This window comes from Lepus europaeus, chromosome 21 (genome assembly GCF_033115175.1).
Source record: "Lepus europaeus isolate LE1 chromosome 21, mLepTim1.pri, whole genome shotgun sequence".
NCBI lineage: Eukaryota > Metazoa > Chordata > Mammalia > Lagomorpha > Leporidae > Lepus > Lepus europaeus.
The window spans coordinates 43,128,911-43,145,839 of record NC_084847.1 but is presented as its reverse complement, the minus strand read 5'-3'; the positions used below and the strand labels follow the sequence as shown (position 1 = coordinate 43,145,839).

General features: G+C 40.1%; 1 protein-coding gene across 1 annotated transcript; it reads left to right on the top strand.

Annotated features, from left to right (window-relative positions):
* The first annotated feature begins 2,586 nt into the window (after positions 1-2,586).
* Positions 2,587-3,222, top strand: LOC133750508 (jun dimerization protein 2-like). Its single transcript, XM_062180092.1, has 2 exons — positions 2,587-2,820; positions 2,953-3,222. The coding sequence occupies exons 1-2, from the start codon at positions 2,668-2,670 to the stop codon at positions 3,220-3,222; spliced, it is 423 nt and encodes a 140-aa protein (XP_062036076.1). The 5' UTR covers positions 2,587-2,667.
* The last annotated feature ends 13,707 nt before the right edge of the window (positions 3,223-16,929 follow it).

The following is a 16,929-nucleotide window of genomic DNA, read 5'->3' as shown; positions in this document are numbered from 1 at the left end:
CTGAGTGGCCAGCCCCTCGCCTCCTTAGGATGGCACCTTATATCCCCCGCTTCCCAAAGAGGCCCGCGGTGCCCTTTTTGGAAACCAGAAGAGAAATGGAGGAGGAAGAATCCGATGAAATGGAGAAGGGAGGACCCCCGACCCGTTCTAACTGGCCGCCCTTCTCCACCTTATAACTGGGATCACAAGCCCTGACAGGACTTGCAGGGCCTGTTTTACTAACATTAATTTTACTATACTTAAATGAAACTCTGTAGGAGACTCAGACTCTACTGCCAGACTCTCCTGAAGAGATTAGCTGAAGGGGTTAAAGTTATTTAGTTAAAAACAAAAGGGGAAGTTTAAGATGGGCTAAGAAACAGGAACTAATTAGGATCCTGGCCACCACAGTTAAAGGGCAGCAGAGTAAGGGAAAATCAGAATAGGCAGGGACCCCGGGAGACCGACAAAAGCGCAGAGAAGTGCCCAAAAGGACAAGTCTGCTTAAGATCCGACTAACAACGGGAATCCAGTGGTGCACGTCTGCCACACGGGACTGAACTGACCGAAAACGGCCTCTGCAAGCCAGCGAGAGGAAAGACGGCAGCAGCGGAGTGGTGAGGCTGGGCGACAGCGGCCCCTCCCTTGCTGGGATACGTGTGGTCCGTCACACGGCTGGGGATAGTGTTGGGGATGCAGGCCCTGCCCAGGTTCCTATGGATAATGCTCCATCACCTCCTGCGGTGTCCGGGACGGGCCCACGTGAGCCGACATCCCCCTAGCTTCCGGAGTACAACGGGGACAACAGTGAGAGGCGGCCGAACGAGGTCAGTGGTCTTGGTTTCTATCTCCAACCCCCCTCCCGAGAACTTTGCTTGGCGGGCAGAGCTGATCGCTATGGACCAAGCACTCCGTGCAGCCAAGAAAAAAGGAGTGGGTGAAAATTCACAAGAACAGCAGGTACGCTTTCGCCACTACCCATGGGGAACTCAGAACAGACAAAGGCTTTTCCGACGAAGCGCCAATGTTTCCCCGATTTGGGCAACCAAAGGTACTGGGTTCAGATAATGGACCCAGCTTTGTCTCCCGGGCAAGCCAGAGGTGGCCAGGGTGCAGGGGGGTTTAGCTAAAGAAAGCTTTATTCAGCTAGGGGAAGCTTTAACCATAACGGAGAGCTGGCACTAGGGACTGGGTCGAGATGTTGCTGATTGATCTGGTCTGGGCTGGATGTGGGGGCGTGGATGCAGCGACAGGCACAGCACTATAACAAACTGGGCAGTGCTGACTTGCGCTGCGTTCAAGCTTCTGTATATAAACTGCGTATGGAAACCCACACTCGCGGCAGATTGGTTGGGGCCAAGTATTAATTCTTTTGCAACTTCCCTACCCCGCCAGGCTTTGCTTAAATGTTCGCCTCCCAGGGCTTCGAGGGCTTCCAGGAGGAACAGTCCCCGGCTTTGCTCTCCGACCTTTCTGCCATGGAGTCGGCACCTGACAGCAGCCCAGGGAGCTACAACCCTAGGACGGTGGCTGTGAAGGAGAAGCCCCGGGGGCCAGAGGGCGGCCGAGGTGGCAACTGGGGCAGTTACAATCCCCTGCAGTACCAGGTGGCACACTGCGGGCAGACGACCGTGCACCTGCCCCCAACCCTGACGGCGCCGGGCCAGCCCCAGTGCGTCCCCGAGGCCCCCTTGGCCACCACTGTGCCCCCCGTGCACCTGCCCCCAACCCTGACGGCACCGGGCCAGCCCCAGTGCGTCCCCGAGGCCCCCTTGGCCACCACCGTGCCCCCCAGCAGCCCCCTCGAGGCGCCCTCCTCGGCTGACCCCTCGCAGGAGGGCAAGAAGGCAGTGAATGACAGCCTGGAGTACCGGCTGCGGCGGGAGCGCAACAATATCGCCGTGCGCAAGACCAAGCGGCGCATCCTGGAGATACAGCAGTACATGGCAGAGAATGAGCAGCTGCGCAGGCGCGTGGAGCAGCTTACGCAGGAGCTAAATATCCTGCACAGGTTTTTGAAAGCTGTTATAAATTTAATGTCATTGGTCACTAAACATTAGGGACATGAAAGGAAAGAGTATTGTTGGTAAAAAGGGTTAAAAAGAGAGAGAGCTTTTTACATAAGAAAAGGACATGGTTTGTAAGGATGACTTTATCCGGATGGCTAGTTTACTCTAGACTGAAATAAAAATGGTAAAATGTTTAAAGTAAGTCGAAGAGGGTGTGTGAAAGTCACAAAAAGTATTTGGGTCAAGGGATGTGTTTTCTGTTTTTGTCTCTGTTGTATTTTCTGTTTTTAAATTCTGATGCCTTTTTGTAATTTTTCTATCCCGCGGAACATGCTTCCCCTACCCTGTAGACTTGCTTTTGTGCTCATAAAATCGGCTGCAAGGCACAGAGATGTGTTTGTAAACCTGTGTCTGGCAGCGGATTTGGTGGGCGCATGGGGAGGCGGCCGGCTGCCGCCTATCAGCTTAAACTCGGATTTTAACTTTACAACACCAAAGTTTCAACTGGACGGTCTTTTAAGAGTCTTATCTTGAGTGGAGTGGCTCTTGGAATCTGCTCGGGGTGGGACTTTTGAAGACTGTTTAGTATTCATACCCGGCTCCCCTCCTTTGTTGCAGGATAAAGAAAAAGTTTCGTGCTCCCACACTCGTTTCAGACCCTGTGCCTGGCCGGCCTGCTATGATGCATGGGCAGATTCCCGACCCTTTTGTGACCACGGGCTCTCTGCCAGGGCAAGACCCCCTGACCGGACGGCCCGGCTCGGCTCTGATCGTGAAGGAGCTGAAATGCATTGGGACCATAATCGTGCCCTTGCTGGAGATAAAGCTGGGCATGCCTGACGCAGCCGTGGACACCAGCACCGAGGTCACCACCAAGGACTTAAGAAAGAAAGAAGTGGTAAAGGAGGCGGAGGATGGGAAAGACGCCCCCGCCAACGGCAACGCTAACAAGGTAAACCTGGACAAGAGGCCCCAACCTGTAGAAAGTGAGCTCGACGAACAGGAGGAGCGGAGGAAAAGGCGCTTGGAACAGAACAAGGCGGTGTGGGCCCGGAGGAAGGAGCGCACGGAGACCCTGCAGCGGGAGTTTGAGCGGCTGGAGTTCAGAAACGCGGTACTAAAGATGCAGGTCAGGGAGCTGGAGCAGGAGCGGCAGCAGCTGATTCTCGTACTGAACCGGCGCCGCCCCACCTGCATTGTCCGCACCGACAGCGTCCCTGCCCCTTGGACCTAATATTAATGGCTGTGGTGCAAATGGTATAACTCATCCCCATAATTTCACTTAAATTTTAAGATTAAAATTTGACAAAAAGAAAAGGGGGGAATGTGAAATTGAGGCAGGATGGGGTTAAATTGGAGTTGCTTGTGAGCTAACTGCATACTGTTTTGCTTTTGTACAAAACGGCTGGGCTTGCAAAATGCATTTTTTTTTAGATAACTAGACTTTAGCTGACCTTGTAACATGTGATGATTGTGCTAATGCTTTTATGAGATAATTGAGCATGTGATAATTATTTTAGAAGCTATGTTAAGTTTTTGGTCATGATGAACCCGTGTTTATGCTTGCTCAAGGTTTTTTGTCCCCTCACCCAGGAAAAACCCTTTAACTTATGATAATTCGTCATGCTGCGGTTTATCTTGTGATCCTTTGTGTAATGCTGTGGAGATATGCTAATGTTGTGGTTTTAAGCCTTAAATACTTTGAGCGGTTGATGATCGGGGCCTCTCTTCTCGCACTGCACTAGAGGGTGCTGTTGTGCTTAGAGTTGGCCCATCTGCGCAGATGTAATAAACTTCCTCATGCACTTGCATCGATTGGACTGGAATTCGTGTTTCTGGGGTCGGTAGAAGTGTGAGATACCTTTCGGGGGTCTTACAACAGAAATATCATGTTTGTTTGCCGCAGTTCCTCTAGCTTTCTCCCTAGAAAATACGAATGTGTAGAGCTCGTGTATACATGTAAAACCAATTCCTGTATCCAAGCTGAAAATAAAATGTTCCCCGATAAAAATCATTCAAAACAATAAAGTCCATGGATAATATCCGGAAAACACAAACACAGAGGCTGTAGCAATCTCTGGGATTGAGTTAGCTAAAACAAAACCGGAAATTTCCAGTTTCATCCAGTCATATCTGGACAAACTAGGGTGGAAGTCGTATGCAATGGAGCGAGAAAATCAGCGTAAAAATGGTTCTGGAGAAAAGCCAAGTCTTTTCGTTAGGCAAGTGCATAAAATGTCATCTAAACAAACAGAAATATCATCTTTGTTTGCCACAGGTCCTCTAGCTTTCTCCATAGAAAATAAGAATGTGTAGAGCTGGTGTCTCCAGGTGGAACCAATTAGTGTTTCAACGGTACAAAATTAAATGATCCCTGATAAAAACATTCAAAACAATAAAGTCCATCGATAATATCAGGATTCACAAACAGACAGGCTGTAGCAATATTTCGGATTGAGTTAGCCAAAACACAACCGGATATTTCTGGTTTCATCCAGTCATATCTGGACAAATTGTTGTGGAATTCGTTTGCAATGGACCCAGAAAATCAGAGCAAAAATGGTTTTGGAGAAAAGCAAAGTCTTTTTGTTAGGCAAGTGCATAAAATGTCATCGATACAAACAGAAATATCATGTTTGTTTGCCGCAGTTCTTCTAGCTTTCTCCCTAGAAAATACGAATTTGTAGAGCTGTTGTCTCCATGTGGAACCAATTAGTGTTTCCAAGCAGAAAATTAAATGTTCCCTGATAAAAAACATTCAAAACAATAAAGTCCATCGATAATATCCGGAAAACACAAACATAGAGGCTGTAGCAATATCTGGGATTAAGTTAGCCAAAACAAAACCGTATATTGCTGGTTTCATCCAGTTATATCCAGACAAAGTGGTGTGGAATTGGTATGCAATGGACCGAGAAAATCACAGTACAAATGGTTTTGGAGAAAAGCAAAGTCTTTTCGTTAGGCAAGTGCATCAAATGTCATCGATACAAACAGAAATATCATGTTTGTTTGCCACAGTTCCTCTAGCATTCTCCTTAGAAAATACGAATGTGTAGAGCTGGTGTCTCCATGTGGAACCAATTAGTGTTTCAACAGTACAATATTAAATGATCTATGATAAAAACATTCAAAACAATAAAGTCCATCGATAATATCAGGAAAACACAAACACAGAACCTTTCACAATATTTCGGATTGAGTAAGCCAAAACACAACCGGATATTTCTGGTATCATCCAGTCATTTCCATTAAACTCGTGTGGAATCTATATGTAAGGGACTGAGAAAATCACAGTAAACATGGTTATGGAGAAAAGCAAATTCTTTTCGTTGGGCAAGTGCACAAAATGTCATCTATACAAACAGAAATATCATGTTTGTTTGCCGCAGTTCCTCTAGTTTTCTCCCTAGAAAATACGAATGCGTAGAGCTGGTGTCCACATGATGAATCAATTAGGGATTCAACGGTAAGAAATTAAATGTTCCCTGATAAAAACATTCAAAATAATAAACTCCATCGATAATATCCAGAAAACACAAACACAGAGTCATTCACAATATCTCTGATTGAGTTAGCCAAAACACAACCGGATATTTTTGGTTTCATCCAGTCATATCCTTACCAAGTGGTATGGAATTCATATGCAATGGACTGAGTAAATCACAGTAAAAATGGTTTTAGAGAAAAGCAAAGTCTTTTCATTAGGCAAGTGCATAAATTGTCATCGATGAAAATAGAAATATCATGTTTGTTTGCCGCAGTTCCTCTAGTTTTCTCCCTAGAAAATACGAATGTGTAGAGCTTTTAGCTCCATGTGGAACCCATTAGTGTTTCCAAGAACAAAATTAAATGTTCCCTGATAAAAAACATTCAAAACAATAAAGTCCATGGATAATGTCAGGAAAACACAAACACAGAGGCTGTAGCAATATCTGGGATTGAGTTAGCCAAAACAATACCGGATATTTCTGCTTTCATCCAGTCATATCCGGTAAAATGGTGTGGAATTCGTATGTAATGGACCGAGAAAATCACAGTAAAAATGGTTTTGGAGAAAAGCAAAGTCTTTTTGTTAGGCAAGTGCAGAAAATGTCATCTACACAAAAAGAAATATCATATTTGATTGCCGCAGTTCCTCTAGCTTTCTCCCTAGAAAATATGAATGCGTAGAGCTGGTGTCCACATGATGAACCAATTAGTGTTTCCCAGCACAAAATTAAATGTTCCCTGAAAAAATATTCAAAACAGTAAAGCACGTCGATAATATCCAGAAAACACAAACACAGAGGATTTCACAATCTTTCAGATTGATAGCCAATACACAACCGGATATTTCTGGTTTCAACAGGTCATATGCGGACAAAGTGGTGTGGAATTCGTATGCAATGGACAGAGAAAATCACAATAAAAATGTTTATGGAGAAAAGTAAAGTCTTTTCTTTTGGCAAGTGCAAAAAATGTCATCTATACAAACTGAAATATCATGTTTGTTTGCCGCAGTTCCTCTAGTTTTCTCCCTTGAAAATACAAATGTGTAGAGCTGGTGTCTCCATGATGAACCAATTAGTGTTTCTAAGCACAAAATTAAATGTTCCCCGATAAAAACATTAAAACAGTAAAATCCATCGATAATATGCAGAAAACACAGACACTAAGGCTGTAGCAATATCTGGGATATAATAAGCCAAAACACAACCAGATATTCCTGGTTTCATCCAGTCATATCCGGAAAAAATTGGGTGGAATTCGTATGTAATGGACTGAGGAAATCACAGTAAAAATGATTTTGGAGAAAAGCAAAGTCTTTTCTTGCGGGCAGTGCATAAAATGTCAACTATACAAACAGAAATATCATGTTTGTTTGCCGCAGTTCCTCTAGCTTTCTCCCTGAAAATACGAATGTTTAGTGCTGCTGTCCCCATGTGGAACCAATTAGTGTTTTCCAGCACAAAATTAAATATTCCCTGATAAAAAAATCAAAACCATAAAGTCCTTTGATAATATCCAGAAAACACAAACACAGAGGCTGTAGCAATATCTGGGATTGAGTTAGCCAAAACACAACCGGATATTTCTGGTTTTATCCAGTCATATCCGGACAAAGTATGGGGGAATTCGTATGCAATGGACCGAGAAAATCACAGTAAAAATGGTTTTAGAGAAAAGCAAAGTCTTTTCGAATGGCAAGTGCGTAAAATGTCATCTATACAAACAGAAATATCATGTTTGTTTGCCGAAGTCCCTCTAGCTTTCTCCCTAGAAAATACGAATGTGTAGAGCTGGTATCTCCATGTGGAATAAATTAGTGTTTCTACGGTATAAAATTAAACGTTCCCTGATAAAAATATTCAAAACAATAAAGCTCGTCAATAATATCCAGAACACACAAACACAGAGGATGTAGTAATATCTGCGATTGAGTTAGGCAAAGCACAACCGGATATTCCTGGTTTCATCCAGTCATATCCGCACAAAGTGGGGTGGAATTAGTATGCAATAGACTGAGAAAATCACAGTCAAAATGGTTTTAGAAAAAGCAAAGTCTTTTCCTTAGACAAGTGCTTAAAGGTCATCTATACATACAGAAATATCATGTTTGTTTGCCGCAGCTCCTCAAGCATTCTACCTAGAAAATATGAATGTGTAGAGTTGATGTCTCATGTGGAACCAATTAGTGTTTCCCAGCATAAAATTAAATGTTCCCTGATAAAAACATTCAAAACCATAAAGTCCGTTGATAATATCCGGAAAACACAAACACAGAGACAGTAGCTATATCTGGGATTGAGTTAGCCAAAACACAACCGGATATTTCTGGTTTCATCCAGTCATATCCGGACAAAGCTTGGTGGAATTCGTATGCAATGGACCGAGAAAATCACAGTAAAAATGGTTTTGGAGAAAAGCAAATTCTTTTCGTTAGGCAAGTGCATAAAATGTCATCTATACAAACTGAAATATCATGTTTATTGGCCGCAGTTCCTCTAGCTTTCTCCCTAGAAAATACAAATGTGTAGAGCTGGTGTCTCCATGTGGAACCAATTAGTGTTTCTACGGTACAAAATCAAATGTTCCCTGATGAAAATATTCAAAATAATAAGCATGTCGATAATATCCAGAACACACAAACACAGAGGCTGTAGCAATATCTGGGATGGAATTAGCCAAAACACAACCGGATATTTCTGGTTTCATCCTGTCATATCCGCAAAAAATGGGGTGGAATTCCTATGCAATGGAACGAGAAAATCACAGTAAAAATGATTTTGCAGAAAAGCAAAGTCTTTTGTTAGGCAAGTGCATGAAAAGCCATCTCTAAAAACAGAAATATCATATGTGTTTGCCACAGTTCCTCTAGCTTTCTCGCTAGAAAATACGAATGTTTAGAGCTGGTGTCTCCATGATGAACCAATTAGAGTATCTACGGTACAAAATTAAATGTTCCCTGAAAAAAACATTAAAAACCATAAAGTCTGTTGATAATATCCAGAAAACACAAACACAGAGGCTGTAGCAATATCTTGGATTGAGTTAGCAAAAACACAACTGGATATTTCTGGTTTCATCCAGTCATATCCGGGCAAAGTGGGTTGGAATTCGAATGCAATGGACCAAGCAATTAGCAGTAAAAATGCTTTTGGAGAAAAGCAAAGACGTTTCTGTAGGCAAGTGCAATAAAATGTCATCTATACAAACAGAAATATCATGTTTGTTTGTCGCAGTTCCTCTAGATTACTCCCTAGAATACAGGAATGTGTAGAGCTGGTGTTCCCATGTTGAACCTATTTGGGTTTCTACGGTACAAAATTAAATGTTCCCTGATATAAACATTCAAAACAATAAAGTCCATCGATAATATACAGAAAACACAAACACGGAGGCTGTAGCAATATCTGGATGGACTTAACCAAAACACAATCGGATATTTCTGGTTTCATCCATCCATATCAGGATGAAGTGGTGTGGAATTCCTATGTAATGGACCTAGAAAACCACAGTAAAAATGGTTTTAGAGAAAAGCAAAGTCTTTTCGTTCGGCATGTGCATCAAATGTCATCGATACAAACAGAAATATCATGTTTGTTTGCCGCAGTTCCTCTCGCTTTCTCCCTAGAAAATACGAATGTGTAGAGCTGGTGTCTCCATGTGGATCCAATTAGTGTTTCTACGGTATAAAATTAAATGTTCTCTGATAAAAACATTCAAAACAATAAAGTCCATCGATAATATCCAGAAAACACAAACACAGAGGCTTTCACAATATTTAGGATTGAGTTAGCCAAAACACCACCGGATATTTGTGGTTTCATCCAGTCACATCAGGACAAAGAGGTGTGGAATTCATATGCAATGGAGCGAGAAAATCACAGTACAAATGGTTTTGGAGAAAAGCCAAGTCTTTTCCTTCGGGCAGTGCATAAAATGTCCTCTATACAAACAGAAATATCATGTTTGTTTGCCGCAGTTCCTCTAGCTTTCTCCCTAGAAAATATGAATGTGTAGAGCTGGTGTCTCCATGTGGAAATAATTAGGGTTTCTACGGTACAAAATTAAATGTTCCCTGATAAAAATATTCAAAACAATAAAGCACATCGATAATATCCAGAAATCACAAACACAGAGGCTGTAAAAATATCTGGGATTGAGTTAGCCAAAACACAACCGGATATTTCTTGTTTCAGCCAGTCATATGCGGACAAAGTGGTGTGGAATTCGTATGCAATGTACCGAGAAAATCACAATAAAAATGATTTTTGACAAAAGCAAAGTCTTTTCATTAGGCAAGTGCAAAAATGTCATCTATACAAACTGAAATATCATGTTTGTTTGCCGCAGTTCCTTTAGTTTTCTCCCTTGAAAATACAAATGTGTAGAGCTGGTGTCTCCATGTGGAACTAATTAGTGTTTTCCAGCACAAAATTAAATATTCCCTGATAAAAAAAATCAAAACCATAAAGTCCTTTGATAATATCCAGAAAAAACAAACACAGAGGCTGTAGCAATATCTGGGATTGAGTTAGCCAAAAGAGAACCAGATATATCTGGTTTTATCCAGTCCTATCCGGACAAAGTGGGGTGAAATTCATATGCAGTGGACCCAGAAAATCACAGTAAACATGGTTTTGGAGAAAAGCAAATTCTTTTCGTTAGGCAAGTGCATAAAATGTCATCTATACAAACAGAAATATCATGTTTGATTGCCACAGTTCCTCTAGCTTTCTCCCTAGAAAATATGAATGTGTAGACTGGTGTTTCCATGTGGAACCAATTAGTGTTTCTACAGTACAAAATTAAATGTTCCCTGATAAAAATATTCAAAACAATAAATTCCGTCGATAATATCAAGAAAACACAAACACAGAGGCTGTAGCAATATCTGGGATTCAGTTAGCCAAAACACAACCGGATATTTCTGGTTTCATCCAGTCATATCCGGACAAAGTTTGGTGGAATTTGTATGCAATGGACCAAGAAAATCACAGTAAAAATGGTTTTAAAGAAAAGGAAAGTCTTTTCGAATGGCAAGTGCGTAAAATGTCATCTATACAAACAGAAATATCATGTTAGTTTGCCGCAGTTCCTCTAGCTTTCTCCCTAGAAAATACGAATGTGTAGAGCTGGTTTCTCCATGTGGAAACAATTAGTGTTTCTACGGTATAAAATTAAATGTTACCTGCTAAAAATATTCAAAACAATGAAGCACGTCAATAATATCTAGAACATACAAACACAGAGGCTGTAGCAATATCTGGGATTGAGTTATGCAAAGCACAACCGGATATTTCTGGTTTCATCCAGTCATATCCGGACAAAGTGTGGTGGAATTCGTATGCAATAGACTGATAAAATCACAGTCAAAATGGTTTTAGAAAAAGCAAAGTCTTTTCCTTAGACAATTGCATAAAAGTTCATCTATACATACAGAAATATCATGTTTGTTTGCCGCAGTTCCTCTAGCTTTCTCCCTAGAAAATATGAATATGTAGAGCTGGTGTCGCCATGTGGAACCAATTACTCTATCCAAGCTCAAAATAAAATGTTCCCCAATAAAAAACATTCAAAACATTAAAGTCCTTGATAATATCCAGAAAACACAAAAACAGAGACTGTAGCAATATCTTTCATTGAGTTAGCCTAAACAAAACTGGATATTTCTGGTTTCATCCAGTCATAACCTGAGATACTAGTGTGGAATTCGTATGCAATGGACCTAGAAAATCACAGTACAAGTCATTTTGGAGAAAAGGAAATCCTTTTCGTAGGGGAAAGTGCATAAAAAGTCATCGATACAAACAGAAATATCATGTTTGTTTGTCGCAGTTCCTCTAGCATTCTCCCTAGAAATTACAAATGTGTAGAGCTGGTGTCTCCATGTGGAACCAATTAGTGTTTCCAAGCACAAAATAAAATGTTCCCTGATAAAAAACATTCAAAACAATAAAGTCCGTGGGCAATATGAGGAATACACAAACACAGAGGCTGTATCAATATCTGTGATTGAGTTAGCCAAAACAAAACAGGATATTTCCGGTTGCATCCAGTCATATCTGGACAGACTGGTATGGAATTCGTAAGCAATGGAACGAGAAAATCACAGTAAAAATGGTTTTGGAGAAAAGCAAACTGTTTTCATTAGGCAAGTGCACAAGGTGTCATCGATACCAACAAATATCATGTTAGTTTGCCACAATTCTTCTAGCTTTCTCCCTAGACAATACGAATGTGTAGAGCTGGTGTTCCCATGATAAACCAATTAGTTCTTCAACGGTACAAAATTAAATGTTCCCTGATAAAAAACATTCAAAACAATAAAGTACATGGATAATATCCAGAAACATAAACCCAGAGGCTGTAGCAATATTTAGGATTGAGTTAGCGAAAAGACAACCGGATATTTCTGATTTCATCCAGTCATATTTAGACAAACTGGTGTTGAATTCGTATGCAATGGACCGAGAAAATCACAGTAAAAATATTTTGGAGAAACCCTTAGTCTTTTTGTTAGGCAAGTGCATAAAATGTCATCTATACAAACAGAAATATCATGTTTGTTTGTTGCAGTTCCTCCAGCTTTCTCCCTAGAAAATACAAATGTGTAGAGTTGGTTTCAGCATGATGATCCATTTAGTGTTTCTACGGTATAAAATTAAATGTTCCCTGATAAAAACATTCAAAACAATAAAGTTCATTGAAAATATCCGGAAAAAACAAACACAGAGGCTTTCACAATATTTCGGATGAGTTAGCCAAAACACAACCGGATATTTCTGGGTTTATCCAGTCATATCGGGACAAACTGGTGGGGAATTCATATGCAATGGACCGAGAAAATCACAGTAAAATTGTTTTGGAGAAAAGCAAAGCCTTTTTGTTAGAAAATTGAATACAATGTGATCGAAACTAACAGAAATATCATCTTTGTTTGCCGCAGTTCCTCTCGCTTTCTCCCTAGAAAATACGAATATGTAGAGCTGGTGTCACCATGTGGAACCAATTAGTGTTTCTACGGTACAAAATTAAATGTTCCCTGATAAAAATATTCAAAACAATAAAGCACATCGATAATATCCAGAAAACACAAACACAGAGGCTGTAAAAATATCTGGGATTGAGTTAGCCAAAGCACAACCGGATATTTCTGGTTTCATCCAGTCATATCCGGACAAAGTGGGGTAGAATTCGTAGGCTATGGAATGAGAAAATCACAGTAAAAATGGTTTTGGAGAAAAGCAAAGACTTTTCATTAGGCCAGTGCATAGAATGTCATCTATACAAATAGAAATATGATGTTTGTTTGCCACAGTTCCTCTAGCTTTCACCCTAGAGCAAACGAATGTGTAGAATGGTGTCTCCATGTGGAACCAATTAGTGTTTCTACAGTACAAAATTAAATGTTCCCTGATGAAAGCATTCAAAACAATAAAGCACGTCGATAATATCCAGAAAACACAAACACAGAAGCTGTAGCAATATCTGGGATATAGTAAGCCAAAAACAAGTGGATATTTCTTGTTTCATCCAGTCATATCCGGACAAAATGGTGTGGAGTTCATATGCCTTGGACCGAGAAAATCACAGTAAAAATGGTTTTGGAGAAAAGCAAATCTTTTCCTTCGGGCAGTGCATAAAATGTCCTCTATACAAACAGAAATATCATGTTTGTTTGCCACAGTTCCTCTAGCTTTCTCCATAGAAAATACCAATGTGTAGAGCTGGTGTCTCCATGAGGAAAGAATTAGAGATTCCCGGCACAAAATTAAATATTGCCTGATGAAAACATTCAAAACAATAAAGTCCGTTGATAATATTGAGAAAAAACAAACACGGAGATTGTAGCAATATCTGGGATATAGTTAGCCAAAAGAGAACCGGATATTTCTGGTTTCATTCATTCATATAGAGACAAAGTAGTGTGGAATTCGTATGCAATGGACTGAGAAAATCACAATAAAGTTTGTTTTGGGGAAAATATAGTCTATTCCTTAGGCAAGTGCATAAAATGTCGTTTATACAACCAGAGATATCATGTTTGTTTGCCGCAGTTCCTCTAGCTTTCTCCCTAGAAAATACCAATGTGTAGAGCTGGTGTCTCCATGTGGAACCAATTAGTGTTTCCCAGCGCAAAATTAAATGTTCCCTGATAAAAACATTCAAAACAATAAAGTACGTCGATAATATCCTGAAAACAGAGACACTAAGTCTGTAGCAATATATAGGATGTAGTAAGCCAAAACACAACCAGATATTTATGGTTTCATCCAGTCATATCCGGAAAAAATGGGGTGGAATTGATATGCAATGGATCGAGAAAATCACAGTAAAAATGTTTTTGAGGAAAAGCAAGTCTTTTCGTTAGGCAAGTGCATAAAATGTCATCTATACAAACAGAAACATCAAGTTTGTTTGCCGCAGTTCCTCTTGCTTTCTCCATAGAAAATACGAATATGTAGAGCTGGTGTCTCCATGTGGAACCAATTAGTGTTTCTACGGTACAAAATCAAATGTTCCCTGATAAAAATATTCAAAACAATAAAGCACGTCGATAATATCCAGAAGACACAAACACAGAGGCTGTAACAATATCTGGGATTCAGTTAGCCAAAACACAACCGGGTATTTCTTGTTTCAACCAGTCATATGCAGACAAAGTGTTGTGGAATTCGTATGCAATGGACCGAGAAAATCACAACAAAAATGGTTATGGAGAAAAGCAAAGTCTTTTCTTTAGGCAAGTGCAAAAAATGTCATCTATACAAACTGAAATATCATGTTTGTTTGCCGCAGTTCCTCTAGTTTTCTCCCTTGAAAATACAAATGTGTAGAGCTGGTGTCTCCATGATGAACCAATTAGTGTTTCCAAGCACAAAATTAAATGTTCCCTGATAAAAACATTAAAACAGTAAAATCCATCGATAATATGCAGAAAACACAGACACTAAGGCTGTAGCAATATCTGGGATATAATAAGCCAAAACACAACCAGATATTCCTGGTTTCATCCAGTCATATCTGGAAAAAGTGGGGTGGAATTCGTATGTAATGGACTGAGGAAATCACAGTAAAAAAGATTTTGGAGAAAAGCAAAGTCTTTTCTTGCGGGCAGTGCATAAAATGTCATCTATAAAAACAGAAATATCATGTTTGTTTCCCGCAGCTCCTCAAGCATTCTACCTAGAAAATATGAATGTGTAGAGCTGGTGTCTCCATGTGGAACCAATTAGTGTTTTCCAGCACAAAATTAAATATTCCCTGATAAAAAAAATCAAAACCATAAAGTCCTTTGATAATATCCAGAAAACACAAACACAGAGGCTGTAGCAATATCTGGGATTGAGTTAGCCAAAAGAGAACCAGATATATCTGGTTTTATCCAGTCCTATCTGGACAAAGTGGGGTGAAATTCGTATGCAGTGGACCCAGAAAATCACAGTAAAAATGATTTTAGAGAAAAGCAAAGTCTTTTCGTTAGGCAAGTGCATAAAATGTCATCTATACAAACAGAAATATCATGTTTGATTGCCACAGTTCCTCTAGCTTTCTCCCTAGAAAATATGAATGTGTAGACTGGTGTTTCCATGTGGAACCAATTAGTGTTTCTACGGTACAAAATTAAATGTTCCCTGATAAAAATATTCAAAACAATAAAGTCCGTTGATAATATCCAGAAAACACAAACACAGAGGCTGTAGCAATATCTGGGATTGAGTTAGCCAAAACACAACCGGATATTTCTGGTTTCATCCAGTCATATCCGGACAAAGATTGGTGGAATTCGTATGCAATGGACTGAGAAAATCACAGTAAAAATGGTTTTAGAGAAAAGCAAAGTCTTTTCGAATGGCAAGTGCGTAAAATCTCATCTATACAAACAGAAATATCATGTTTGTTTGCCGCAGTTGCTCTAGCTTTCTCCCTAGAAAATACGAATGTGTAGAGCCGGTGTCTCCATGTGGGACCAATTAGTGTTTCTACGGTATAAAATTAAATGTTCCCTGATAAAAATATTCAAAACAATAAAGCATGTCAATAATATCCAGAACACACAAACACAGAGGTTGTAGCAATATCTGCAATTGAGTTAGGCAAAGCACAACCGGATATTCCTGGTTTCATCCAGTCATAGCCGCACAACGTGGGGTGTAATTCGTATGCAATAGACTGAGAAAATCACAGTCAAAATGGTTTTAGGGAAAAGCAAAGTCTTTTCCTTAGACAAGTGCATAACTGTCAACTATACATACAGAAATATCATGTTTGTTTGCCGCAGTTCTTCAAGCATTCTACTTAGAAAATACGAATGTGTAGAGCTGATTTCTCATGTGGAACCAATTAGTGTTTCCCAGCATAAAGTTAAATGTTCCCTGATAAAAACATTCAAAACCATAAAGTCCATTGATAATATCCGGAAAACACAAACACAGAGACTGTAGCAATATCTGGGATGGAGTTAGCCAAAACACAACCGGATATTTCTGGTTTCATCTAGTCATATCTGGACAAAGTTTGGTGGAATTCGTATGCAATGGACTGAGAAAATCACAGTAAAAATGGTTTTGGAGAAAAACAAATTCTTTTCGTTAGGCAACTGCATAATATGTCATCTATACAAACAGAAATATCATGTTTGTTGGCCGCATTTCCTCTAGCTTTCCCCCTAGAATATACGAATGTGTACAGCTGGTGTCTCCATGTGGAACCAATTAGTGTTTCTACGGTACAAAATCAAATGTTCCCTGATGAAAATATTCAAAATAATAAGCACGTCGATAATATCCAGAACACACAAACACAGAGGCTGTAGCAATATCTGGGATTCAGTTAGCCAAAACACATCCGGATATTTCTGGTTTCATCAAGTAATATCCAGACAAAGTGGGGTGGAATTCGTATGCAATAGACTGAGGAAATCACAGTAAAATTGTTTTAGAGAAAAGCAACATCTTTTCGTTAGGCAAGTGCATAAAATGTCATCTATACAAACAGAAATATCATTTTGTTTGTCGCAGTTTATCTAGCTTTCTCCCTAGAAAATACGAATATGTAGAGCTGGTGTCTCCATGTGGAACCAATTAGTGTTTCCCAACACAAAATTCAATGTTCCCTGATAAAAACATTCAAAACAATAAAGCACATCGATATATCCAAAAAACCAAAACACAGAGGCTGTAGCAATATCTCGGATGGAGTTAGCCAAAACACAACCGGATATTTCTGGTTTCATCCAGTCATATCCGGACAAAGTGGTGTGGAATTCGTATGTAATGGACCGACAAAATCACAGTAAAAATGGTTTTGGAGAAAAGCAAAGTCTTTTCGTTAGGCAAGTGCATAAAATGTCATTGATACAAACAGAAATATCATGTTTGTTTGCCGAAGTTCCTCTAGCTTTCTCCGTAGAAAATACGAATGTGTGGAGCTGGAGTCCCCATGATGAACC